The sequence below is a fragment of the Falco cherrug genome, chromosome W (assembly GCF_023634085.1).
Source record: "Falco cherrug isolate bFalChe1 chromosome W, bFalChe1.pri, whole genome shotgun sequence".
NCBI classification, from domain to species: domain Eukaryota; kingdom Metazoa; phylum Chordata; class Aves; order Falconiformes; family Falconidae; genus Falco; species Falco cherrug.
Window position 1 is genome coordinate 5437575 of NC_073719.1, and position 27978 is coordinate 5465552.

The window sequence follows — 27978 nt, forward strand, 5'->3', positions numbered from 1 at the left end:
TGGCTGCCTTTCCCACTAAATGAAGGAGCATCTAATTACCCTGTTCAATTTAGCAGTAAACTGATCTATTTCTGAGGAGAAAACGCCCACTTTTTTTTTTTCTCCAGACTGGGCTGGTTTTGCATCCCTCTGCAAGGGATGGGTTTATTGCCCGGATCTGCTAAGCAGATCCACACGTGGCCAGCCGTGAGGGTTTTCCTCCTGCAGTCCTGCGGGGTTTTACTGCTCTCCATGGAAGCGCCCCTCCCCCGGTACCGTGCGCCCCCCGCTGTCCCCTCACCCCTGCGACATCTCTCCCCACCTGTGCATGCTCCGCTGTAGCGCTGTTCCGCCCTTTGTTTTACTTTAGAGAAAGGAAAATAAGGCACGGTCTGGGGAAAAGGACACCCCCTATCTTGTCCCCATACCACAGCTAACCTAACCAAACCATACCTCCTCCCCGCTACGTTCTGTCAGTCCACTCACGCTATAGCGGAGGGCGGTGCCAGGAAACTCGCTCACCCCCCTAGCGGACAGCTACCACATCGCCAGCACCGCCCCGCTCTCGGTGTAGCTTGAGCGGCTGCGTAGTCCCACCTCCTGTCCTGCTCCGAGTGGCTGGCGGCGCTTAGGCGTGTTTCTCATTGGGCCTGGTGGTGGCCGGGCTGTGTTTGGTAGGTTCCGCTGTGCCCAGATGTTGGGCTAGTGGTGGAGGCTAGTTGCTGTGGGGATAGGTTTGTCGTGAAAGAGCTGGACGGAGTGCGGGAGGCGGTGGGTATTTCCTTGTGAGGGTGACTTCGGCGGGAGAGAGCCGGTGGTGTTCTGGGGAGGTAGCCCGCACCCTTGGGTCCTTCCTCACAGATATGTTTTCCGTGGGCGATGGCGCTGTTGCTGCCTCTCCGGTTCTGGGCAGGCGGTGGAGGCCGTCCTGTCGCGGCCGTTGTGTGTGGAGCGGCTCTGAGGAAGCTGGGAAGGGTTTTTTGGGGACCCTGAGGTGGTATGGGGAGGGTTGCCCAGGTTAGGGAGTGAGCTTGGGGGGCGAGTGGTTATTGGACTTGGAGTGGAAAAGAGGGGGACGATTTGAAGAGAGGCATCGGGGGTAATCCTGGGGGGGGAGAGGGGCGTGTAGGTGGCTTTGGGGTGGGAGGCAAATACGGTGTCGTCTTGAAGGAGGAGATTTGGAGGGGAGGGGGTGGGGCTTTGGGCAGGCTGAGGGTGGTTGTGGTGGAAGGGAAAGTTCAGGTTTTTGGTGTCTGATACTAAATCAAACTACTCTGGCAAGGGCGTCTTTCCGGTCAGGTTCTGAACTTGTTCCCTTGCCAGTAGGGTGGAGATAACACGGGGTCGCGTGTGTCTGTGAGCATGGGCCTCCGCAGAGAACCTGAGGGGGGATGGGGGGAGTGGGGGTGGGTGGGCGCTAATGGTTCTTTGTTTAGGCTGTGCTTAAAAGCAGAAGTTGATACAAGTGTAGGGTTTGTTATGTCGTGAGGGGAAAGTGTTTTCGTGCCAATGGTATGGATACTGCACTGCTAGGATCTGGCTTTCTGCTCAACATCTTTCCTTAAGGGGCACTGTGCAGTCTAGAGAAGTCCCATGGAAGTCAGCTGGACATTGGTGCACCACCACCAGTGGTTTGAGTATAACTGTAGAAAAAATGTAATTGTATGTACTTATTTGAGAAGTAGAAAGTAAAAACATTCAGAATTCTTTTCTTTTGCAGAGTTACCAAGTGCAGCCTGTGCTTTGTCAGGACCTCGTTTAGAGTCTCCATGTTGTCCCATCTGCCTGATCTGAGAAAAAGTTGGGGATACTCTGTTTGGGCTGTGTGTTTCTAATAAGCTTTTGTTTGTGACTCTGAAAAAAGCAGGTCTGTATCCTTCAAGAAAGAGGTACAGACTAAATGGATTTAAAGACAGCAGTGTTCAATGCAGCTTGTGATGGCAAGCTGCGGCTCCTTTCCAAGTTACTTGCAAGCAAAACTAGAGAAGAGGTGGCCTTACTAATCTCAGAAAAAACCAATGGTGCCACACCACTTTTGATGGCAGCCCGTTATGGGCACGTTGACATGGTGGAATACTTGTTGGACTGTTGCTCTGCTTCTATAGAAATTGGTGGTTCAGTTAATTTTGATGGTGAGACCATTGAGGGAGCTCCACCATTATGGGCAGCATCAGCTGCTGGCCACTTGAAGGTGGTTCAGTGTCTGTTAGATCATGGTGCATCTGTCAATAACACAACTCTAACAAGTTCAACTCCGCTTAGAGCTGCCTGTTTTGATGGTCACCTGGAAATAGTAAAATATCTTGTGGAGCACAAAGCAGACTTGGAAGTATCAAACCGTCATGGGCATACGTGCTTGATGATCTCATGTTACAAAGGCCACAAAGAAATTGCTCAGTATTTACTTGAAAAAGGAGCTGATGTTAACAGAAAAAGTGTTAAAGGTAAGTTCATTGTTTCAGTGTTCCTTGTGGTAAATAGGGGTGAAATTACTCATGTGTTCTTTAGGAGACTGACACCCAAAAATATTCTTCTAGTCTCATAATGTGAATGTTTTTTCCAGTAAGAGATTAAGTGTGTCTAGCTATCTTTTTACAAGTTTTTTCATCATACTTATTTAATAATGGCTATAAAACGTAGTTCTAAATTGATACATTTTCACAGAATGGTCAGGGTTGGAAGGGACCTCTGGGGGTCGTCTAGTCCAACTTGCTGCTAAAGCAGGTTAACCTAGAACAGGTTGCACAGGACTGCATCCAGGTGGGTTTTGAATGTCTCCAGAGAATAAGACTCCACAACCTCTCTGGGCAGCCTGTTCCAGTGCTCTGTCACCCTCAAAGTAAAGAAGTTCTTCCTCGTATTCAGATGGAACTTTTGGTGTTGTAGCTTGTGCCTTTTGCTCCTTGTCCTGTTGCTGGGCGCTACTGAAAAGAGCCTGGCCCCATCCTCTTGACGTTCACCCTTAAGATATTTGTAGACGTTGATAAGATCCCCTCTCGGTCTTCCCTTCCCCAGGCTAAACAGGCCCATCTCAGCCTTTCCTCATAAGGGAGAGGTGCCAGTCCCCTAATAATCTTTGCAGCCCTCCACTGGACCCTTTCCAGTAGTTCCCTGTCTCTCTTGAAGTGGGGAGCTCAGAACTGGACACAGCACTTCAGGTGTGGTCCCACAAGAGCAGAGTAGAGGGGGAGGATAACCTCCCTCGACCTGCTGGCCATGTTCCTCCTAAAGCACCCCAGGATCCCACTGGCTGCCTTGGCCTCAAGGGCACACTGCTGGCTTGTGGTCAACTTGCTGCCCACCAGAATTCCCAGGTCCTTCTCCGCAGAGCTGCCCCCCAGCAGGTCAACCCCTAGCCTGTACTGGTGCATGGGGTTGTTCCTCGGTGCAGGACCTTATGCTTGCCTTTGTTGAACTTCATTAGGTTCCTCTCCACCCAATTCTCCAGCTTGTCCAGGTATCACTGAATGGTGGCACAGCCTTCTGGTGAATCAGCCACTCCTCCCAGTTTTGTATCATCTGCACTAAGACTAGAATAGGGAAAGATGCATAAAGGAAAATATTTTCTATGTTGGAAATGAATAATCACTTAGTTTTCTACTCTTCCTCTCCCTTGAATTCTTGAATGCTTTTGGATCTTTCTTTTCAATGTTAGTAAACAAAAATGTGTTTTAGAATTAAGGAAATGAAGCTTCATGTGACTGTGATCACAACAGAAAGTCTTCCAGTGGTTTGTAGATCATGAAGAACATCTGTTTGTCTCTGTTTTACAATTATCTTGACATTGTTCAAAGTGAAGACTTATGTCCTTTTTTTGCTGTTATCATGTTCATGTGGACTTCTTATTCAAATTGCTGGGATTTGTTGCATCTTAAACTTGTATGTGAATATGATGTTGGCCTAAAAAGCATATTGATTATTGCAGGTTATGGTTAACTTTTTAGCTCATTGAGTCAGGGTTGTGTCTCAGCAGCTTTTTTTTAATATGCTTAATACATTTGCTAATAAATCTTTCTGTAGCATAAGACTTCACTTGCCCTTTTCCGGCTCATTACGGTTTTAACGGTCTAATATACTTCAAGTATATGTTGACAGAAAAACCTGTAGTGCCTAGCTTATTGCACAGTATTGTTAAATGCCAAATAAGAAAGTAATCTCTTTGACAAAGCTGTTCAGTTAAATATGCCTTTTTTTCTGCAAGTCAGGGAGATACGTGGATTTAATATAAAGAAAGCTAAACTAAAAATTTGTCACAGAGGTGAGCAGAGCAAAATAAATCTATCTTTGTAAAGATTTAGGGTTGCCTATGAATCATGGACTTGGGATGTTTAAAAATGTCATGTTTCAAGACTGAGTTCTTGGAATAACAAGCTAAATATATATTTTTTTTTTTTAGTTTAAAACATACTTTTATATGGTAGGTATGAACAGAGCAGAGCTGCTAAATACCTGATTTAACAGGAAAAAAATAAATCTGTGGATCTCTTATTCCTTCCTTTTGTGTCAGCGGAGTAGATTTTAATTTACTCATCCTTACTATTCACTTTACTAGTGCATTAATTTTTTTTATTTGCTTAAATGACTGAATGGCAGCTGTGCACTCCTGAGGATTTTCTCGCTGCTCTCAGGGTTGGGGGTTTTTTTATGATCTTAATTCTTTCCTCTCTGCTTCCTTCAGTTTGTGACTTACAACTTAGGCACATGAGCAAAACTTCCTAAGGTATTAACAGATTTTTTTAATAATAATAGAAGTGTTGGATTGGATATGTTTTAGCTCATAAAAATTAACTTTATCTTTTGAACTACAGTATGTACAAATGCATGTGTTTACATATATCAGTCAAGTATGGACTGCCTTTTTATGTTTGGAAACAAATACTTCTCTGATATGACATGAGCATATTTTTTTGGCATCATGAAGCAGTCTGGTCTCTGAATTTATTAAATAAGCAATGGCAAGTTAAAGGAAGAGAGAAAGTGCTGTAAACTGTGAAAGTCAGCGGTGGAAAAGCGAAAGAACTGAGCAAAACTGGTAGCCTTAAATATTACAACAATATGGATGTTGCAATGGCTGAGGCTCAACAACTAACCTGAACTTTGTTTTGCAAGAATGCTCACTAGCTATTAATTTCAAAAATGAATGTTTCCAATAGGATTCATTCAACATTGTCATATTCTACCTCAGTTTCTGTCTATTGCTTTCAGTTTCTGCTCTTCCCTGTTGTCTAACAGCTCCCTTGACAGAGTAGGGGTGCTTGTGGTAGGGAGATAATTTGGAGAGCTCTAGTCAAGTAAAGTTTTTGCTATCCTTGTATCTAAACTAGACCCCTTTCTGGGACGTTCATGGAGAAGCCCACTGCTCTGTGAAAGATGCGAAAGCTTTAGCTACTGTCAATTTCGCTGCATCATAAATTACAAAGCTGCTTAAAGAACAAAATTAACGTAATTTTACTATGTTTAGAAAAATGCTGATATGGGAGATTACTAGAGATTTTCTTCCAGGTATTCTTGAAACCAGGGAAAGAGTGAGAAGGTAAAATTACTCTAACTATCCCTTAGGCTTTTTCAGTAGATTTTGTTATTGTAAGGTAGGAATTTATTCACATTTAAAAAATGAGAATTCTAGAGCTGGGGAAAATGTGAAAATATGTTTTCAAGTGTTGATAGTTCCAGGGACAAACAGGGTAAAAAAACCTCTTCTCTTTCTTTTAGAATTGTGGAAAATATCAGATACCTGTAGAATTAAAGACTTTTTTGGGGGGAGGGAAGCAGAAAGTAGTTAAAGCAGTGTTCCAGTGTGAGTTTACTTGGTGTTGTCTTCCTGATTCAGAGGTTTTTCCAGTACACTACTGGTTTGAGAAGCTGCAGGTTAAAACTAACAGGGCTTGATATGTTTCACTGGTATGAAACAGAGGTCTCAAACAGCAAATTAATTTGGGGTTTTTGTTGTGGTTTTTTTTTTAATTAAAAAAAAATTGATCTTAAATAAGGAATAGTATGGATAATGCTGTAGTAGCAGAAACATGATTTTTTTTCATGAGGAGGAAGAACCCTAGAACTAAACTCCAAATGAGGTACAGACCACCTACCCATGTGCTTGGATCAGGAGGAACATTCTGCATTTTGGCTGCATGCAGTTTTCTGTTCTGCTGCATTGTGATGGCTGCCAATGATCTGTAGTTAAAGGATAGTGCTCCCTTTACAGTGTTAATAGACTTCTGGAGCTTTGGGTCAGTGTTTTGTTGAAGTGTTTCCTTGCAGTCCTCTTTTGGCTAGTTGGTGTTTGTGTGGGGTGAGGGAGATGCTTGCTCTTGTAGTTCAAGTGATAGCAGTCTTTGTTGGGCCTCAAAATTGCGGATTTGGGATTTGTTGGTGATCTACCTGGGACTGTGTGTGTTGGAATTGGATTTTCTATTTAAAATTAATTTCCACAACAGATATTTTGCATGCAAACCATTTTAAAGGGTTGTTACACCTCTAGTCTAACTCAAGACAGAATACTTGGATATTTATTTTTTTTTACAGATTTGGCAGACTCAGAAGTAGGAGGATTATATGGATGCACACTCTACTATATGACTAGTGCAGTTAAGTATACATGAAAAATAATTAATCTTCCCTTGAAGTAAACATCAAGGAATCTTGACAGATTTGTTCTCTTCTGAGTTGTTTTGTCTGCTTGCCAAGATTAATTTTGGAAAAAAAACAAGAAAACAAAAATTCCAAATATTTTTTCCACCTTATGAATTTTCCTTGTTCTAAAAAGCGTTTTGTATCTGTTTTGTTTGGGTTTTTTTTTCCCTTTTTTGGATGATACTACATAATGCTCTGCACTGCAATTTGTAGATATTTTGTGTGATGCTGTATGAAACAACTTCAGTACATGCATCCATAAATAAAATAACAAAAGATACATTTTAAAGGAATAAATTATTGAATTTCATATGCAAAAAATAGTTCTTGTTGAAATTAAAAACATTTTCCCTTATAGACAGATATTTTTTCTTATGATTGTGCTTCTGCAGACTTGGAATACTCCTCCAGTCTGTCTGCTTTTCCAGGAATCTGGGAAGGGAGGAATGTAAGAAATGGTAAAAGTTCTTGTAGTTTTTTGTGGAAGTAGTGGCTTATTCTCTCTTAGAAGTGTTGTGGATTTGTTTATCCAGGCTATTGAGAATCAAGTATTTTCTATATGTTGGTCTTTGGTCTGTGTAAAATGAAGTTAATATTTTAATACAGTTTAGGTATAGCTCCCTTGTCATCTGATAAGAGGTCACAGAGCAGGGTCTACAGGGAGTTCATTTCTAGCCATCCAGGTGGCTTGAAGTGTAAGTTGGAATATTCTCTTGGAAATGTTTAAACAGCTTTTTCAGTTGGGGTGTTTTAAACCTCTTGGGAAATGGGCACTGAAAGACCCATTCTGCAGTGCTCCACTACCTTTTGTGGAGCTCAGGTTGAAGATCTTTCTAGCTGAGGGGTTTATGATGATACATAAACTTATTTTTTTCAGTGTCTATACTGTAAAAAACCCATTATTTTCTTTCTTAAACTGTCAGCAAAGATGACAAGATCTAACAAGACATGAAAGCTGAACTAAGTTTTAGATGATACAGTGGTATCAAATTTAGGTTTTTTCCTTACTATTTTTTAAAGCCAAGTTAATTGAACATATGTACTCAGTTTGTGTCTGTGGGGAAGTTATGCTGGTTAAAACCACTCAGATTCTAAACCAGTTTTCTACCATTGCAAAATAGGCCTTCTCTAGATAGCTGTTTTACTTGACTTTGTCCAGAACGTGAGTGAAGCACACTAACAGGACTGTATACAAAAATCTAACTTTGATGTTTCTTTGTAGGCCCAACTTTGTAGAAATTGGGGAGTTGTAGGTTAAATTGGATTAATACAGCCTAGTGTAAACCAAAGATTTGAATGAGCTTCTTAAGTCACTGTAATTGTATTAGAATCACAGAATTATTTAGGTTGGAAAAGGCCTTTAAGATCAGAGTCCAACTGTAAACACTGCCAAGTCCACCACCACATCCTAAAGTGTCACATCTACATGTCTTCTAAACATTGTTGAAATAAATGTTAAGTATTGTTGGGGAAAAACCAACAAAGGTGGAAACACTTTAGGATAAAGTTGTTTTATTCTGTGAATCAGTTGAAGCTTAAACAGAATGAGTCACTTCTTCAATTGAAATTAATGTTTATACTGGGATTTGTATAGAGTTAGCTAAAACACAGTGAAATCAGACCTTGTGACTAAATGAGCCTTTTAAGACTGAGATGGAAATGCAGACTTTTTTGTACACTGTAACAAATGCATTCCAGAATTCTTTGCAAGCATCTGTATTTCTGAATTAATAGTGAATACTTTAAACACAAGTGATATGTTCTGTTCTTTTCTTTAGGTTTTTTTTGTTGTTTTTGACAAGTTCAGGGAAATGATGGAAGAAGTTGAAAATGCAGTCTGTCCTTTTAAAGAGGAACAGGCTGGGCTGGGGGATGGACCCAGGCTGAGGTACCCCATGCAACCACTCGTTTGATTTGTGCTGTTGTGAGTGTATATAAGGAATCTGCTTGTGACGAGTCTTTGCAGACTCCTTGTAGAACTGCTTATGGTGGTAGGACTCTGCCCAATGCATTGTTCTTTTTTTTTTTTTCTATTTAAGCGCAAATGTGTTTAATTTGCCTCAAGGGGTACCATAAAATTTCCCCAACAGTGTTCATTGTAGTAAGGGCAAACAGTTTCCTTTTAGAAGGACACTGAAACTTTGAAACAGCCTTTGAAACAGCCTCTTCCCCCCCCTGCTCCATTAGGAGGGCGGCTGTGCACTTTTACAAGCCTTATTAGAAATTTTTTCTTTGGAATAAGAGACATTTCTTAGTGTTAGTGAAATTAGTAAAGGATTGACAGAAGACCCTGTTTCAACTCCTTGTTCTTCAGATTCTTGTCGTGTTATGACTTTACTGTTTTCATTCTCATAAAGCAGCTCCTAGACAGAATTTCAAATTTATAAATTTATTATAAATATCTTGAAGTGCAACTCTTGGCAATGTGAGAAAGAGGCATCCCAGTTGTTCCTTGCAGGTCACAAGGAATAAATTATTGAATTTCAGATGCAAAAAATGGTTCCTGTTGAAATTATTCACAATATTTTATATGTTATTGCCACTTTGTACTATTAATCTTGATAATATGAGTTATCATTAAGTACTCTTGTGACCAATGGAACAATTGTTCCATTACAGAACATGGAACAACTTGTTGAGGTTAACAGTTCTTTACAATTTTTATTTAATTTATTTTTAAAAGGAAGGCATACCTTTAATTTTCCTTTGTCATTGTTGTGGTTTAACCCTGGCCAGCAACAAAGCACCATGCAGCCACTCGCTCACTTCCACCAACAGGATGAGGGAGACAATCAGAAGAGTAAAAGTGAGAAAACTCGTGGGTTGAAATAAAGACAGTTTAATAGGTAAAGCAAAATAAGGAATTCATTCACTACTTCCCATCAGCAGGCAGGTGTTCAGCCATCTCCAGGAAAGCAGGGCTCCATCATGCCTAACGGTTACTTGGGAAGACAAAACACCATCACTCCCAAACAAACTCCCCTTTCTCCTTCTCCCCCCAGCTTTATATGCTGAGCATGACATCATATGGTATGGAATATCCCTTTGGTCAGTTGGGCTCAGCGGTTCCAGCTGTGTCCCCTCCCAACTTCTTGTGCACCTCGGCCTACTTGCTGGTGGGGTGGGGTGTGAAGCAGAAAAGGCCTTGACTCTCTGTAAGCACTGCTCAGCATACTAAAAGATCCCTGTGTTATCAGCAGTTTTCAGCACAAATCCAAAACATAGCTCCATGCTAGCTACTATGAAGAAAATTAACTCCATTCTAGCCAGAACTAGCACAGTCATGTATACAAAGTATAGATATGTAAAACAGTTTTCTTTTGCACTGTGTATCTATGCGTTTTTTGATTTTTGAAAGTGTCTTCTAGCAGCTTTAATAAATTATTTCCCTCAAGTGCTCTGCATAAAATGAAAAATTAAAAAATTCATTGTTTTATGAACAACTTCACTTTACAAAGTTGATTGATTTCATCTGTGAGACTGCAAAAATATATACATGTGGTTTATTTTGAACATATGAAGAAAAAAATTAATTGAAGGATTGACCATTGTGTCAAATTCAGCAGCTGAGTGTATTTTCAGGAAGAGATCTTTGGTATGATATCATACTGCTATCATATTTTTTAAATCAAATTTTAAACTTACAAAGAAATTTGGTGAATCATTTTGAAAATTCTGGGTAGTGAATGTAGTTAATATTTGTGGCAAATTAAGGGAAATCACTTTGTGTCACTACTTCAATTTCTTTCTTCCCGATGTCACAAGCTACCAGCTTATTTTGAGAATAATTTCTTTCTGATATAGACACAACTTCATTAGATGCACTTCCCTAAATGAGCTACTTTTTAAATTATTATTTAAAGACTGGATAGTTCGGGAATTAGTTCTGTGATACGTTGATATGTGAAGCATTTGTGTAATGTTCATACTACCTTTGTAAAAGTAGGAATATAATGAAAGAATGAAACATGAAACTATGACATCAGTTTGTATGATGGTTTTTTTCCCCCTAATGTGTCTTTGTGATATTTGGATTATTCCTTTTTGCTCTTGTTTTTAGAGAACACTATTAGGTGGTATGAACAGTAGAGTTTTTTTATAGATAGAAAACAGTATTAGCAATACAGTATACTGCAATATAACAGCACTTTCTCTAGCAGAGAAGTGCTATGACTAGCATCATATTTCCGGTACAATTTTATTCTTGTGAAAGAATTAGAAGTTTCTCATGTTGTAATACTAGCTAGCTTCTACATGTGATCAAATTCCAGCAGATCACATAAAAATTAGAACTGGATTAAGAAAACTTAATGAAGTCTGCTTTGAAATAATCATCCTTAAATTGAAGAATGCTTAAAAAATTTGACCAACATCTCTGTATGTGTTTCTATTAGCTGCTTATCAAAGAGAATGACTTTCAAAGGACACTTGCTTCTTTTCAGCCTATTTCCTCTTTAATACAGCAGTAGATCTGTTGTTTTAAATTTTTTACTAATAAAATAATTTGTTACAAAAATTGGATTGACTTAACCACAGAATTGCATAGATAGTTGTCGTCATTTAACCCTGGCTGGCAACCAAGCACCACACAGCCACTTGCTCACTCCCCCTCACCCAGAGGGATGGGGAAGAGAATTGGAAAGGAATCTTAAAACTTAAGGGTTGAGATAAGAACAATTTAATAGGTAAAGCAAAAGCCATGCATGCAAGCATAGCAAAGGAAATAATTCATTCACCACTTCCCATGGTCAGGCAGGTGTTTGGCCATCCCCAGGAAAGCAGAGCTCCATCATGTGTAATGGTTACTTGGGAAGACAGATGGCATAATGCTAAATGTGTGTGTATCCCCCTTTCCTTCATCTTCTCCCAGCTTATATACTCAGCATGATGTCCTATGGTATGGAATACCTCTTTGGCTAGTTCATGTCAGCTGTCCTGGCTGTGTCCCCTCCCAATTTCCCATGCCCTTCCAGCCCTCTGACTGGCAGGGCCCAATGAACTGAAAAGTCCTTGACTTAGTATAAACATCACCCAGCAACAACTAAAAGCATCAGTGTGCTATCAACATTGTTCTCACATCATAGCCAAAACACAGCACTGTACTATCTACTAAGAAGAAAATTAACTCTATCCTAGCTGAAACCAGCGCAGTAGTGTTCAGGCGCTTTATTTCCGTCACTGTAGACAATATAGTATTTTTGAAGTGGATAATAGTTGATTTGCCATCCTTATATTTGAACAGTTGCATTTATGGGTAACGTGTGGAACATAGTTTTAATATCTAACTCAAGGTCTATCTGCTGTGTCCTCTTAAATTCTTCCTCAAATTTAATACTTGATAATTGTTGGGTAGATGGCTGGAATTCTTATTATTTAAGGTTGGGGTTTGTGTGTTTTGTTGGGTGGTGGGTTTTTTTGTTTGTTTTAAGTTGGGAGCTCTACATCTGTCTGCTCATGTCCACTTTTAGTTTATGGAAACTTGTGTTCCTATAATATTTTTTTCCTGCTGCTGTTACATTCAAAGTGAAGTGAGGTGCAGCCACTAAACTTTAGTGGTAATTGCTATCCTTTAGTAGTTTGTGCATTGCTTGAAATAACTGTGGTCTCCAAGGCCTATATAATAGAAGTAGCTAAAAAATTACCCTATTTCTAATATGCTGTTAGTAACTGCTGTTTTAGTAAATTATAATACTAATAAAAAGCAAATTTCTTAACGAAGGTGTCCTGGTTTCAGTTGGGACAGAGTTAATTTTTTTCTTAGTAGCTGGTGCGGTGTTGTGTTTTGGATTTAGTATGAGAATTATGTTGATAACATGCTGATGTTTTAGTTGCTAAGTAGTGCTTACTCTAAATCAAGGACTTCTCAAGTTTCCCATGCTCTGCCAGTGAACAGATAGCAGATGCACAAGAAGCTGGGAGGGAGCAGAGCCAGGACAGCTGACCTGAACTAGCCAAAGGGAAATTCCATACCATAGAACATCATGCTCAGTATATAAACTGGGGGGAGTTGCCTGTGAGCTGCTGATTGCTGCTGGGAGATTGGCTGGGCATCGGTCAACAGGCGGTGAGCAATTGTTTTGTGCATCACTTGTTTCTCTTGGGTTTTATTCCCCTCTCTCTTTTTTCCCTTTACATTACTGTTATTATTATTACTACTTTAATTATTAAACTGTTCTTATCTCAACCCATGGGGTTTACTTTTTTCTGATTCTCCTCCACATCCTGCTGGGGGTAGGGGGGAGTGAGCAAGCGGCTGTGTGGTACTTAGTTGCCAGCTGGGGTTAAACCATGACAGAAGGAGATCCAGGTGGAGAGAGTACTGAAAATCCTTGGTGTTTTAGGAATATTTCCACATGTTCTGCATAGCTGTGTTGTAAACTAATGACTTATTAACTGTTGGTTTGTACCTGAATTTATGTAGGCAATGGCTATACCTAATTTGTGTGAATTTTTGCACTATCAGTGTCATAGCATACATCTCTGGCAACTGATGAAAGAGTGTAAAGGGCAGCATTATATGGTGATGGATTTACAGTGTGTAATATGAATAGCTTGCTGTTGATCCTATTATCAAAGCTAGCAAGATGTATATCAATAGCTGTCAAGCAATTATAAAAACTTTGGTTACTAGTGCATTTTGATTTTTCTTTAATATGCTTTTTTTATGACTAACTATCTGAAAAATATTGACTTGAAGGTAGAAAGTAAAGGATTGTAAACATGTGATAACATATAAAGATTAAATATTTGTGACCTAAGGATTACGTCAGTATTTCAACAAGCACGCTATGGTCTGTAATAAAACATTTTTGAGAGGGTTTTTTATTTTTTAAATCGACTAACACCTCAAATATAACTTAAACTACATGCACTAACATTTTGCATTTTAAATGTTAGTTAAATTTGCCCAGCTAACACAAGGTTCTGACATACATTGATGCAAACACTTGTAGTTATGAATCTTTTTAATCCCAAGCCATGTCTAGATTGGCATTAAGAATTGGCACCCTCCAAAAGACCTTTCTAGTGTTTTAGAGCTCTGCTGTGAGTGAGGTAGTATGAATATACCCTAAACTGGCTACGTTAACTGTTGGCTCAGCCTATACTCAGGTGGATCTGTTTTTGGCTTCATCACTGAGTGTTCCAGAAGTGTAAATGTCCAGAGGAGTCAGTCAGTATTGACTTCTGGTTTGACAGCTATAATTAAGTTTTAACTGGACTTTCTTCAACACAGCAAGATTACTTTTATAATGTGCCTGTGCATTGGCAAGCTGGTTTTGAGTATTTGTCTGCTTTTGATCTCTCTCCATCTTAATATTTTAAAGGTCTCATGCTTGTCAATCTGGAGGTACGAACAGTTTTCCATAATAAAGAAGGAATTATAGTTAATAAACTACAGTTGGCAAACCAAACTTTTAATCCACCTAAACTTGGAAAAAATCTGTTCCTATGATTGGAAATTTTGTTGGTCTCTGTATGAACTGTAGTGTGACCAGACCAGTTTATAGGTGAAGCTTCAGTCACTGACTTAATGCTCCATTAGTGACAAAAGATTGCCTAGGGTATTTGAGACTGAAGATCACTTCCTATTAAGACCTGGGTTTAGTTTCATGAGTCTTAATCTAACAGATAATTTTGGGTGCCACTTTGTGTGTGGTGTCTTCCTCTGCTTTTTCTAAGTGATAGTAAAATAGTTGGCCACTATTCAGAAATGTATTGGAAAAAGAACATTTAGCAAGTTAAGCTCGCTGTATGTTGATAAACAGTCTAATGTTTTGTGGGTTGGATTTGGTGTTTTTGTTGTTTTGGGGGGTTTTAATATTTAGAACTTGCACTTAAATTGTTTGAGGAGACAAAATGTGATCACAGCTCCTGTTCTACTATAATTATAAAAACCTGTTAACCTTTAGTCCTAATCTGAAAATAGCTTTTTGCGTGCCTTTGGTATGAAGTTGATTAATGTGGTAGCTAAATCCTTATCCAGTGTGCTTGGATTGAGACTCTGCTTGTCTTGAATAACTACTGTTCTTCCTTATTACTCTTTCTGGTTACTGGAATTCACAGTGTTAAGCAAGTCTTGAAATGTGCTGTCAGTTCTTCCTCTAATGGCCCACAAGCAAGTTTGAGGAAGCAGCAACAGATTAATTTTACATGTAAAGTTTCAGGAAGTGAAAGATTAGAAGAGAAAGTGAGGAGAGGATGGTTGGAATGCTAGCAGGGGAACAGAGGCAAAATGTTCTGTGCCCGTTAACACTTTCATCTAAATAGACATCTAAATTGAGTTTCTACATCCTTCTGCTGTATACTAAAACTCCCAAAACTCTTGGATATGCTTGTTCTTATACTAGTGGTTTATCTACAGAAGATAAAAGCAAGCTACTACTTGATAATCTAACTCAAAATATAGGATAGAGGTTTGTATTGTGGATCTAAAGCGTCTGGTTCTGCTTGTGACAAGCAGGTATTGAATTTAGAGGATGGTCATCATGGTTTCACCTGATATTTCTGAATTTTGATTTTTTTTCATCCAACTTTGACTTCATACCCCCTTACCAAGTTTCTCATTAAAAAGGAAATAAGAATGCTGTGAAGTAAAAAGCTAGAAGATACCAAGATTATTTACATAAACTTAACTCAAATTCTTATAAGTGGAATGAGAACAAGGAACAAAATTTCTGTTTCTGAAGTGTATTTAACAAATATGAATCTTTTTGCCCTCTTTTTTGCCTTTTTTCTTGTAGATAGATATATACATGTACCAATGTCAAATATTTTTGCATTTGAATTTAACCTATTTAAGACAGCATGAACAATACATTCTGGGCAGAATTAATTTGTTAATGGAAAGCCTTTATGTCCATCTTATTTTCAGTTTATTTCAATGCAATGTTCAGCTTTTAAGACAAATCTCAGGCATGCTTTAGGGACTGATTTGAGTTTTACTGGCTAAACACTCTTCATATAAACAGTGAACTGCACGTTCTAGAGGTTGGAGCCTGGGGGAGGGGGGAAGTACTTTAAGAAAATGTATAAAGGTAAATCTAAGCTGTTGAGATCAGGAGGCTGTATACCTACAAAAATGCACTTTTCCCAAACATCAACTGAAGATTTCAAGGCTACTGCTTTGTTTCCCTATTTCAGTTCTGTCAAAGTCCACTGGAAATCAGTGTCTTGTTGGCATAGAAAAAACTCTGCCAAAAATACAAATGAGGAAGTTTTAGGAAACTTTCTCTCTGAACTTTTTAAAAGCCAAATCAGTGACTAAGAATGTACAGAATCCTTGGAAAAGGAGTTCTCGCTTGAGAATGTGGAAACTTGCCGATGGTGTAACAGATACTGATGATCTGAAGGTCCGGTAAACCAGAATTTGCAAGGCTAGTGGTATAAGACATTTTAATTGGGGAGTGGGGGTGGGTGGGATTCTTACATGGGTATGCTGTTAATTATTTTCATGTTAATAAAGTGGGAAGCTGAAAAGTTGGTATGCCTTTCCAATTTTCCTCCCCATTCCTCTGCGTAAGTGAACAGCTGCATGGTACTTAATTACCAGCTAGGGTTAAACCATGATAGGCTGAACTGTAGTATATGAAAAAGAAGCTAGATTTAAATTTTGTGGGTTTAAAAGCAATCAACCATGCAAGAGGCTTTATTATGTTAGGGAGGGAGTTATTGGTCATCCATCTTCCTGTTTCCCCCAGTGAAATACTCCATATATGATCTTAAGCAAAACTTTCTTCTACTTGAAGCATAGTAGTTAAATATTTAACTGTAGTGGTTTTAATTTGCTGCAAATGTTTTTCAGTCAGGTGGCACTAGTGCTTGCTGGAAATTTCACCACATAGTGTGAGTGCCACCTGAATGCCTTTAGCATGACATTGCACATTCTCATAATGAGAAATAATCTTAAGTGATAAGATTTATAGGATAAATGACTGTATGTTGTGTGTTGAAGGCATTGTTTGAGATTTTGGGGTTGGTTTTGTTGGGGTTTTTTGGCTTTTGGGAATCCTGAGCAGAGGGGTTAATGTGGGACTTCAGGATAAAGACCTAATAAAGTACTAAGAATAGTTTGCGTGTATACATAGGCTTGACAAAATAAGCAGGTCCCTCAGAATATTCTGGCATTCTCTGAAGCCCCAGGGCGTGTTGTGATGAGTTGTATTTGCCTTTGTGTACAATTATTACCTTGGAACACTTTATTCAAAGGCTTTGGATGAAATAGAAAGGAAGAGGTACAGTGTAGAGGTGAGCAAGGCCAATGCTGAGTTAGCACAGCTTTAATTTTTATACAGATCTTATCTTTTTTTTAATTGTGGATGGAGATGGGGAGGAAGGAAGGAAATTTGACAAGGGAAGAAGGGAAAATATAACCACTTCAGATGGCAAGCTTAGGTTTCTGTTTTATACTTGAAAGCAGATACAAAATTGCTCATGTAATAGAGAATTCTGGTTTCAGTTTTGAATAATGAGACATAAGTGTCCTTAAAAATCTGATTAATTCTTTTGGGTAATAACGTCAAGTATTTTGATTTTTATAACTGCCTGGGGTAGCCTTGATGTTTTAATCAGGTCTTGAATGTTTTAACTTGTCATTTAAGCCTTTCATAGTCTGTAGATGTCAAAGCAGATTTTATTTCTTTTTTTTTAATTATTAGTGTGGTGATATTTGGACTATAAATTGATTATGATTTATGTAATTGTTTTTTTCTTTTGCTAGGAAACACTGCGTTACATGACTGTGCAGAATCTGGAAGTTTAGAGATCATGAAGATGCTTCTCAAGTATTGTGCTAAGATGGAAAAGGATGGCTATGGAATGACTCCTCTTCTGTCAGCCAGTGTGACGGGCCACACAAATATTGTGGACTTCCTGACCCAACATGAACAGACCAGTAAGATAGAATGTATAAATGCTCTGGAACTTCTAGGAGCAACATTTGTGGACAAAAAGAGAGATCTGCTTGGCGCTTTGAAATACTGGAAGCGAGCTATGGAAATGAGATACAGTGATAGGACTAGTATCCTGAACAAACCTGTGCCACAAACACTAATTATGGCCTATGATTATGCTAAAGAGGTAAACAGCTCAGAAGAGCTAGAAAATCTTATTGCAGACCCTGATGAGATGAGAATGCAAGCACTATTAATTAGGGAACGTATTCTTGGTCCTTCTCACCCAGATACATCCTACTATATTAGATATAGAGGTGCTGTCTATGCAGACTCTGGAAACTTTAAGCAATGCATCAACTTATGGAAATATGCTTTGGACATGCAGCAGAGCAATCTAGATCCACTGAGCCCTATGACAGCGAGCAGTTTACTATCGTTTGTTGAACTCTTCTCCTTCATGCTGCAGGACAGGGCAAAAGGCCTGCTAGGAAGTACTGTTACATTTGATGATCTCATGGGTATACTGTGCAAAAGTGTTCTGGAAATAGAGCGGGCTGTGAAGCAAATCCAGTGCCCTCCTGATCCAATACAACTGAACAAAGCCCTTTCTATCATTTTGCATTTAATTTGCTTGTTGGAAAAAGTACCTTGCAGCTCAGAACAGGAGCATTTTAAGAAACAGACTATTTACAAGTTTCTTAAGCTTCAGCCTAGAGGGAAGAATAACTTCAGTCCACTTCACCTTGCTGTTGACAAGAATACTACATGTGTGGGCCGCTACCCAGTTTGTAAATTCCCCTCTCTACAAGTTACTGCTGTCCTGGTGGAATGTGGTGCTAATATAAATGTCAGAGACTCAGATAACAACAGTCCTTTACATATTGCTGCGCTGAACAATCATCCAGGCATCATGAATTTTCTTATCAAGTCAGGTTCGCACTTTGATGCCACAAACTCACATAAACAAACTGCTAGTGATTTGCTGGATGAGAAGAAAATGGCAAAAAACTTAATCCAGCCTATAAATCATACTACGTTGCAGTGTCTTGCTGCTCGTGTTATAGTGAATCATAACATATGCTATGCAGGACACATTCCTGAAAAACTAGAGAAATTTGTTTTGCTCCATGGATAGTGTGCAGTCCCAGAGTGCTGTTGTTGAAGCATGACTTGGTGGCAATGTTGTGATAGACCAGTATTCCCTTACTTTGCCTCATCTTGCTCTCACTAGCTAAAGCATTGTTAGCATCGCATCTGTAGAGTTGGTTAACCAATATTTGAATATGCCATATATTATATTTTGTGGATTATTTAGAAATAATGTGCCATATTTAGACTCTTAAATTGTTGGCCAGAGGCTTGTCTATTCTGATCTTATGTGCCTGTTGGATGTTTAGAACCGAGTTGAATATTTCCCACTGATGTCTTTTTGCTACAACTGTTGTGTGGATTTTATACAGTTGAAGGGCCATCTTTTTTGGTTTTGCTTGAGTATTTCTACTCTTACTCTATTCTTTTTCTATGGACTTGTTAAACCGTGCAAGTTGTATAGACTTGTTAACATTGGCAACTACCATAAGTGCTTTTTATCTTCTCTATGCACTGATTTAAATGTGACTTGTGTGTGTGTGAACATATTTTTGTGCAGCAGTTGGCCAATTTCAGTTTAAATGCCCATTTTGATTTGCAGTTCTGTTTGGAGCTCTTTTTGAGAATGCTGCCTTCGTAACATGACAAATTTTGGGGCTACATATCACCTTTCTGAACTGGGGTTTAACTGTTTTATTCTAGCTGTAACTGATGTTGCTTTCCTCTTGAACCTCTGGAAATCTGTGCTAAATTTGGGAGAAGGAAAAATCTCTCTTGTTCTCGTGGTAATCCACTTGAATTTTTAATCTGATAATTGTTCTCTCACATCATGCAGTTAGGGGAAGAGTCCTCTTCATGTACAACTGACAGCTTTCCTTTTGCAGTAATGTCTTGCTTGTGTTGATTATGTGACTAGATGTAAAGTTTGTTCAATGTTGAACCTCAAACTTAATGATACAGTCTAATGAGGAAATAGATTAAATGTATGTCATAGTTTAAATTTACAAATCAACTTCTTAAGCTACAAAAGAAACTAAAGCACATTGGTGATGTGATGCTTATCAGTCCAGTAATATAGGCATCATTATGACATAGTAAATGAATGTATGCCAGAGTAACAGAAATTCTATAGCAGTGTCCTCTTCTTGATTTTAAATCTCTTTATAAATGCATGGTTTTTCCATCTCTTTTATCTGTCAGCTGTACTGAAAGAAAAAGCAGTTCTGTTGTGTATATATAGCTCCTAATCAAACTTACCTATTTTTATACTTGCATAATAGCTTAACTTTTACAATGGAAAGGGCTCTTTTGACTTGTTAAGAATTCTATAAAATAATTTCATAAATGAGAGTGAAATTCAGGTATTTAATATAAACAAGCACTTTACTGTTCATTAACAGTAGAATTTATTATGGTACATTAGCCCTGCAAATGTCTAAGTGAAAATACTTGTGTTGAGTAGAATACAGTTTACCTGCAAATTTAGTATTCTAGCATATTGGATATTGTTGACTTGATGATTCATTTAATTTCATTTTATTTCAGTGATGGGCAGTAAATGGGTTTCTTGTTCCAGAAACTCAACAAGTTGATTTAGGCTTTTGTTGTTGGTAGAGATATTTAAAAGCCAAATTAAGTAGATAAAGGGGGGAAAAATTTAGGAGGGTTTTTTTATATTTGATGTTGAAGCATTTTTCTTTTTTTGGTTAAGTTGATGATGAATGTCTTGACTATAAATAAGTATATATATTAAAAAAAGTTCATCCTTGCTGCTTGGCTGTTTCAGGGTTTCTCTTGGTGTACAGTAACAAGCTTAGCCATTCTTGGGGAAAATATTGGGATACTTTTAAACAAAGATATGTTGAAAGTAGTGCTGTTAGTATAGTGCCACTTTCAAACTCATTTTGAAACAACTTTCACCTGTTTGTCCCATGGCATACCCGTATCGTATGAAATTCTGAGTATAAGAAAATCCTATTTGTTTCTCTTGCAAATGTGCAGCAGTAAACTTCTATTAAATTGGCTGACTTTTTTCTGATTTGTAATTATTAAACTACATGCCACCCAAGTTGTTATTTGTGAGAACAAGTAGTTTGATTTTGTATTTCTTATTTTTTATATGCTTCTCTACTAAGCTGGTGTAATCAACAAATCATACCATGCTAGAAATGTTCCTCATTATATTTCAAGTAATAAAAATAGTCTTCTTTCTATAGGTCACAGAGAAAGGGATTTTTTGATCACTGTTTTATACTCTGGAATCTGTACAGCTCTTTAGTGCTTGCAATTTGAATTTGTCTTTATAACTGTGTAATAGTCTGTTTAAAATTATTTAGAGATTATTAGTACAGAAATAGAACTAAAAAAATATGGGGTTATGTCCTGCTATTATTAGCAAAGTTCAGAAAACACCCCAGAAACGAAAGCATATTGCTATCTAATACATATCTAGTAAATTAGTGAAAATTGCCAGGCCTTACAGGGCTTATTGTTAGCTACTTGGGTTTGGGGGTTTTCTGTTTGTTTTTAACTTACAAAGTAATGATTTACTGTTGTAATTCTGTCTAAATATCTACCGATACACATCAATCCTAAATATTATCACCTATGTTCAGCATTTAATTTTGCAAAATAATGAGGCTATCTGCTGAATTCTTAACTGATTATGTCAGATATTCAAGTTTAGGTGACTAGATGGATAAATAATGCATTTAATTCCACTTTCTATTTAACCCTGAACGTGTACATTACCTCATTTAATTTTTGCTTCATTTTAAAATAAACCTGTACAGAGCCTATGTTGGGTTATGTGTTAAGGATTAGTTAAAGATTTACTGATTGGGGAAGAGGGTAAGGACAGTAGGCCCTGTCTGAGATGTCTGTGCCACTATGGTCATTGCTAATGGGTACTAGCCCCTCAGTCACTAATTCAAACCATGAATGTCTCCACCTAAGTATAGATATCAACTTTCTGGAATAGAAGTTTTGTATGGGTTTGGTTTTGGTTTTTTTTTTTGTTCTGTTTTGTTTTTCTTATTATTTCTTATTCTTATTTCCCATTCAGAGATGGGAATAAGACTATTTTAGTGAAACATGTTGATGCTAAATGCAATAGTGTTGCTAGCTAAACACAAACTGCAGTAAGGACAAGAAACTAAAGAGCATTCATAAAACACAAAACTGTTATCCTTTTTTTGTCATATTAACTCATTATTTTTCCTTTCTTTTTTTTAATTAAAAGTACTTTTTCAGAGCTCCCAGCCCATAAAGATATTGAGAACATTGAGGAAAAAATTGTATGCCCTGTGGGGGTGAAATAGATATAAAAATTGATTAAATAATTTGCAGGTATGTATTTTTAAAGACAAGGATACTGATACCCCCTTGCTTGTTGAGACCTCTGAAGTTGGATTTATTTTTTAATAAATACTCAAAGCATTCTTCCTTCTAATTTTCTTGGGCTTCCACTGAAGTACTTCAGCCAGGAAGATGAAAAGTATTGTAGTTTAAAAAAGTTGTCCTTGCCAAATCCTAAAACTAGATTTCCATTTTTATATCACTTATGTCAGTAACAAGATTCCAGCTGTCTGTGGTGTCTCTGAGGTTCTGATTGTTAAGCACATGGTATAAAGGCACTTTTTAAAATGCAAGGCAACAGTGTGGTTATTTTTTCCATGTATACTCTGCAGCAGTCCTTGGATAGGAGGTATTTTTATATATTACCTAAATACCAAAAGTTCTCTTAACAGTTGTTTTGAAAATGGTTGAAATTAAGACAGCATTTTAAAAAGTGGAGTTTATAGAAGAAATGGAATGCTGTAGCAAAATTCTTACAAAAGGATAAAAACCTTAATAGGAAAGACATGTGCCTCTTCTCAGTTTCACATCAACTGTAAGTTAATAGTGGCAGGATATGGCTACTCTGGAAATAGCTTTCTTGTGCTTTGAATTATAGAGTGGGATACCTGCTATGCTCTAAAATATTGAAAAATGTGAGTACAAAGACTTAACACTAATTTGTGTTCTGTGACTACAATGAAGTGGTATTTAATGCTTCAAAGTAACTTTGAGGAATGTGATGGAGACATACTAGATTAAATATAGTTTGTTTTATATTGTTCAAATCTCTTTGCTTTGGGTGTGCAAGTAATTGTTGAACCCTCAGTGAGCAGAATGAGAAGTTAATTGTTTGTTTGGTTTTAACTCTGTGTTCCATTCTACCACAAAGACTTCCTGTGCAGGGAAATTCCATGTAATTGAAATATTTCAATTATAAATTCAAATATATCAATTCCGTGTATTGAAATACTGCATTTTCTACTTAATTTAGCTTCAATATTTTTTTTTAAAAAGGAGTAACAAATATATCTCTCTGCTCTTACTCTTTATGCTCCAAATGCAGATTACATTAAAAATGTTTTGGATAACACCTGTCTGAGTCTATATATCTGTTTTCTTTAGGGTTACTGTAATACTGATTGCTAAACCTCTTTTTCAGTTGAGTATGAATAGTTAAATGTGAATGCTGTAGCTTTAGACTTTGATTATCTTGTTAATTATTATACCCTAAACAGACTATCATGTTTCATTCTCTTACTATGAAATGATGGTCCAGCTAAACCTTTCAAATCTGGTGATGGGCAGTAGTAAGGAAAAGGTTTAAACTAGAGGATTACAGGAGACACTTTCACAGTTTTTCTAGAAAATGCAGTTGGTCATGCTATTAACTCTGTTAAAACCTAGTAGTGTTTGTTTATAGCATAAACAAAAGTAACTAGTAAGATCTTGTAATAAATAAGCAACAGATGCTTTTCCAAGAAAGTTGCACAAATTATTTTTTATAGCTTTTGAAGTCTCTTACCATTGCTTCCATAATTTAAAAAGAGAAAAAGAAATACTCTAAGGATTAAAGAATTATGGCAAGATCCTTATTAAAGACTTCTTCAAAAGTCTTATGTTCTATAGAACATTACCATCAGAATTTTGAGATCTTTATAGTTAGAGCAGTAGTCATAATATACTTAAAAGGCAGTGTAGACTTCAGAGTTTATCTAGATTTATTCTTCACTGGTAACAAACAGCATCAAGAAGATGAGGCACTGGATGAGGAAAATTGGTCCAGAGCTTTCACAGTAAGATAATTGTTGCATAGATGACTTACTGAATCAAGTATAGATTCTCTTAATTAGGAAAAAAAAAAGAACTTCAAAGAATCACGTAATTATTCATCTCTCTGCAGTTGCAGGTGATGATAGATGTTTAGATATGCAGCAGAAACTTCTGGACTATGCCTATGCAAAATCTGTCATCTCTCCATGCCTGGGATTAATTTTCCAACTCCCTGATTTTTCTTTGTGCGGAAGTGTTTCTCCAGCTGTGATGACTTAGAATCATAGAATGATAAAGATCTTTTCCAACCTAAACAATTTTAAGATTAAGTCCAACTGTTAACCTAACACTGTGAAGTCCACCACTGTGGATAACTGGCTAGCTGAAAAAGTTCACATAGACATAGTCCAGCTGGCTGGACAAAAATGCACATCGCTCTCAGCTTATCTGAAGTAAAGCAAAAGTTACACAATAACAGGAAGATTGCAGTGGGAAAAGAATGTTGCAGGTGGGAACAGATAACTACAGAAGAGAAACTAGGGGCGGACTTGGTATTTAGGTAACTAACCAATAATGAGCTTAACTTTTGTAATATGTATGAGCTAATTATAACAAGGCATAAAAGGTGACTGTAAGAGACAATAAACGAAGTCTGCTGATCACTCATACTGAGTGGCTGTGTCTTCCCTCCGTCGCGACACACCACTAAATCATGTTCTTAAGTGCCACATCCACACATCCTTTAAATACCTCCAGGGACAGTGACTCAACCACTTCCCTGGGCAGCCTCTTCCAGTGCTTGACCCACCCTTTCAGTGATGACGTTTTTCCTAATATCCAGTCTAAACCTCCCCTAGCACAACTTGAGGCTGTTTCCTCTTGTCCTGTTGTCTGTTTCTTGGGAGAAGAGACTGACACCCACCTGTCTACAACCTTCTTTCAGGTAGCTATAGAGGGCAATAAGGTCTCCCCTGAGCCTCCTTTTCTCCAGACTAAACAACCCCAGTTCCCTCAGCTGCTCCTCATAAGACTTGTGCTCCAGACCCTTCACCAGCTTCATTGCCGCCCTTTGGACACACTCTAGCACCTCAATATCCCTGTTGTAGTGAGGGGCCCAAAGCCACAGTATTCAAGGTGTGGCCTCACCAGTGCCAAGTACAGGGGGATGATCACTCCCCTTGTCCTGCTGGCCACACTGTTTCAGATACAAGCCAGGATTCTATTGGCCTTGGCCACCTGGGCACTCTGCTGGCTCATGTTCAGCCTGCTGTCAACCAACACCCCCAGGTCCTGTTCTGCCAGGCAGTCTTCCAGCCACTCTTCCCCAAGACTGTAGCATTGAGTAGAGTTGTTGTGACTCAAGTGCAGGACCTGGCACTTCTCCTTGTTGAATCTCATAGAGTTGGTCTCTGCCCATTGATCCAGCCTGTACAGATCCCTCTGTAGAGCCTTCTAAAAACATTTTTTTCCCTCCCTGTTGGGGAAGAGATTGCCTTCACTTGCCTTTATCCTCACTGAACTTAGCTGTCCACTCTGCCTTTTCCATCTGCCCTTGTGTTGCAATCATAGTTGGAATCAGCTGCCAAACAAGTCAGCCCCTTTCTGCCAGTGATGTGTAGTTCTTCGTGAAAGTCTGGTACAGAGGATGAGGAATGGTAGCTATTCAAACATCAAAACCTATGAGTTCAAATTTCCCTCCACCTCTGATGACCTTTTTTTAGCCATTCCATTGTTGTTTCTCATTGTGTTCTCTGTGCCTTTACTGTTCCCAATTGCTCCCAGGTGTTTCCCATTTCCCAATCTTCCTCTGCCACATCTGGACTGACTCCAGGCCCATGTTGAAATGGGAAGCACTTGCCATGCCTTAAGCAGTTTGTGCTATTTCTAAATGGTATTAGGAAGAGAGAATTGGAAGAAATGTAGGGTTCAGCTTGCTTGTCTATTATTCATTTGCCTGGTTCTTCAAAGTAAAGATGCTTATGTTGTTGCTTAGTCTCCTCATTAATGTGAAATGTAGTCTTTCCTATTCACTCTATGCAACATATTATGTCTTAGGTGAGGTTGTGGATGAGTACTATGCAGTTGTTGTTGATGTAAGCTGTTATAAGTCTAAGCAAATCTCATCATAGAATCAGTAACACTAATATTTTTTTTCCCATGCAGAAGTTACTTAAAAGCTTTGCACTTGTTTAAGCACCTTTTTCATATGCTTTGGTTCTTTGAAACATGCTGTCTTTATGATTTGTGGCTTCTGAAAAATTTTCCTTTAATGTGTCACTTCTCCAGTGTCTTCCTAAGTTACACTAGTTTATCCACCAGGTTGCTGTTTCATGCTGCTGCTAAAAGGCCCCTTCCTTCCCCTGTACACAGCAGCCATCGCCTTCATGCCCGCCTTGATCCTTCTGTCAACAATATCAATAAGGGCAGGGGGCAGTGAATGTGGAGAGCAAGCTATATAGAAGGCAACAGGTGTGGGTATTTCTTGAGCTAGCTCTACGGTGTCAGTGAGCAAAAACCGATCTTGGGAGAGAGACACAGTTATGCTTGTTGGAAGGAAGCCATGGGAGCAAGAAGAGAAACTTTTAAGATACGGAGTAGTCTGCAGAGCTTGTGGCCTTGTAGATAAAGGGAGTTGCTAAGTTGCTGTGTCTGCAATAGAAAAAAGAGCTAAGAGTGGAAAATTACTGAGCATAGTTACAAGCTGACACATCAGCCCCTTGTAAAGGTATAAAAAGCTTGCTTGATTTTAATAAAGTGTCTTTGAGTGTCTTCGATCTGCTCTCAGAGTCTGTGCATCATATGCCACAAATAGGTGCTCCTGTTCTCCAGAGGCAAGAAGCAGTGTGTTGATCTAGGCAGCTGCCTACTTTGAGTTGAGTTATGATCAGGAGCTAGGATGAGCATCAGTCTAGGTGCCTGAATGTATTGTTCTAATCATAAATGGTACAGAGACAAGCTGGTGGGGTGCCACTCTTTCTTGATAATTCCTTGAAAACCGTGCTCCATTTAGTCTTCAACAGTGTAATGTTTTTCTACGCTGGCAGAAAATATCCAGGAAAAAAAGTTCTCGGTGATGAAAGAAGGGCATGCTGCTGCTGCAAAACCAGACTAATTTACAAGGTAATGGTAAATTTTATTTGGGGGTGATGGTGGTGGTGAGAAGATGTTAGAACAGTCAGTAGGAAAACAAAGTATCCTTACTATATTGGTGGCAAAAAGCAATGCAAGGCAACTACTATAAATAAAGTATCAGTGGCTGTACTCACATTTCATAAACTCCCAGGTTAGAAAAGAAATCTGAAATAACACTTCAGTAATGTTAGCAAACTTCAACCTCAGGAAAAGAAACAAGTAGAGATGGTAGGTTTTTTTCTTTCTAGTAGTTAAGAATTTACGCATAGTCATTGAAGTATTCCCTGACATGGTGCTGAAAATTTCTGTGATCTCCTTCTGTGCTTGATGTGAAGTCACTGAAGTGTCTTCTATAAAAGGCTTCTCAGTACAAACTTTGTATCTTCTAGGCAGAGTTAATCAGCACTGTCCAGTCTTCAGCAATCTACTTGGATAAAAGAGAACTCTTGAAGTGAGGAAATACTCCAACATGGACAGAAACAAACAAAAAAATGTTCTAGGGATTGTGCAACAATATCAGAAAACTAAAGAGCAACTTGATGCTGAATAAATTCTTGTTCAAGAAAGTAACTTCACAAACTGGGAAGGAATGCACATCCTTTTCTCAACTCAAGAATTCTTTCTTGACAACTGAAATAACCCATTTCCTTTATCTGTAAAAAATAAAGACCTCAAGAAGAAAATGTTAAGTGATATTGTCTATATCTTTTATTATTATTATATGTTTTTTGAAAGATGGCTGATGCTTCTCCTTCCAATAAAGGATTTCTTAGCTTACAGTGAGAGGCAATTCAGTAATTGTTCAGATGGTTGAGTTCTGGGAATATTGATGTTACTATTCAAACTGAAGAAGTTAGCTGCTTTTGGATAGAGGTGGGTATTTTATTAATCAAGAATGTATATGTGTGTGTATATATATATTAAAAAAAACCCAACTTTAAACCCAATAACCTTCCTAGAATTTGTAGTCTTTGTCTCCTGCCCAAGCACTTAAACAGTGGAGACTACGGAAAGGTATCCTCTTGGACTTAGCAGCTGAAGTTGAATGCATGTTGGGTACCAAACAACAACTTACAAAGCTTAAGACATTCCATCGCAGTTAACAAGGCAAGGCCCAGCAAGTGTGCCTGTATTAAATCAAAAT

At 38.3% G+C, this 27978-nt stretch overlaps 2 protein-coding genes across 3 annotated transcripts in view; one reads left to right on the top strand and one right to left on the bottom strand.

The window, feature by feature from the left end:
* LOC129734621 (uncharacterized) overlaps window positions 1–27978 on the bottom strand; it is a 250217-nt gene that overhangs the window by 200834 nt on the left and 21405 nt on the right. The window lies entirely within an intron of this gene.
* On the top strand, window positions 268–27613 carry LOC102052076 (protein fem-1 homolog C). 2 transcript variants are annotated; one of them, XM_055698013.1, is made up of 3 exons: window positions 268–750; window positions 1700–2423; window positions 17330–27613. In XM_055698013.1, the coding sequence occupies exons 2-3, from the start codon at window positions 1880–1882 to the stop codon at window positions 18637–18639; spliced, it is 1854 nt and encodes a 617-aa protein (XP_055553988.1). In that variant the 5' UTR covers window positions 268–750; window positions 1700–1879; the 3' UTR covers window positions 18640–27613. The 2 variants fall into 2 exon arrangements, with proteins under 2 accessions (XP_055553988.1, XP_055553991.1); XM_055698016.1 differs by having other exon boundaries at window positions 268–653.

Excerpts from the sequence above, each read along its gene's own strand:
- LOC102052076 (XM_055698013.1), top strand. The coding sequence starts at position 1,880 with ATGGATTTAAAGACAGCAGTGTTCAATGCAGCTTGTGATGGCAAGCTG. Across the intron at positions 2,424-17,329 it reads TAACAGAAAAAGTGTTAAAG|GAAACACTGCGTTACATGAC; the intron begins GTAAGTTCATTG and ends TTCTTTTGCTAG.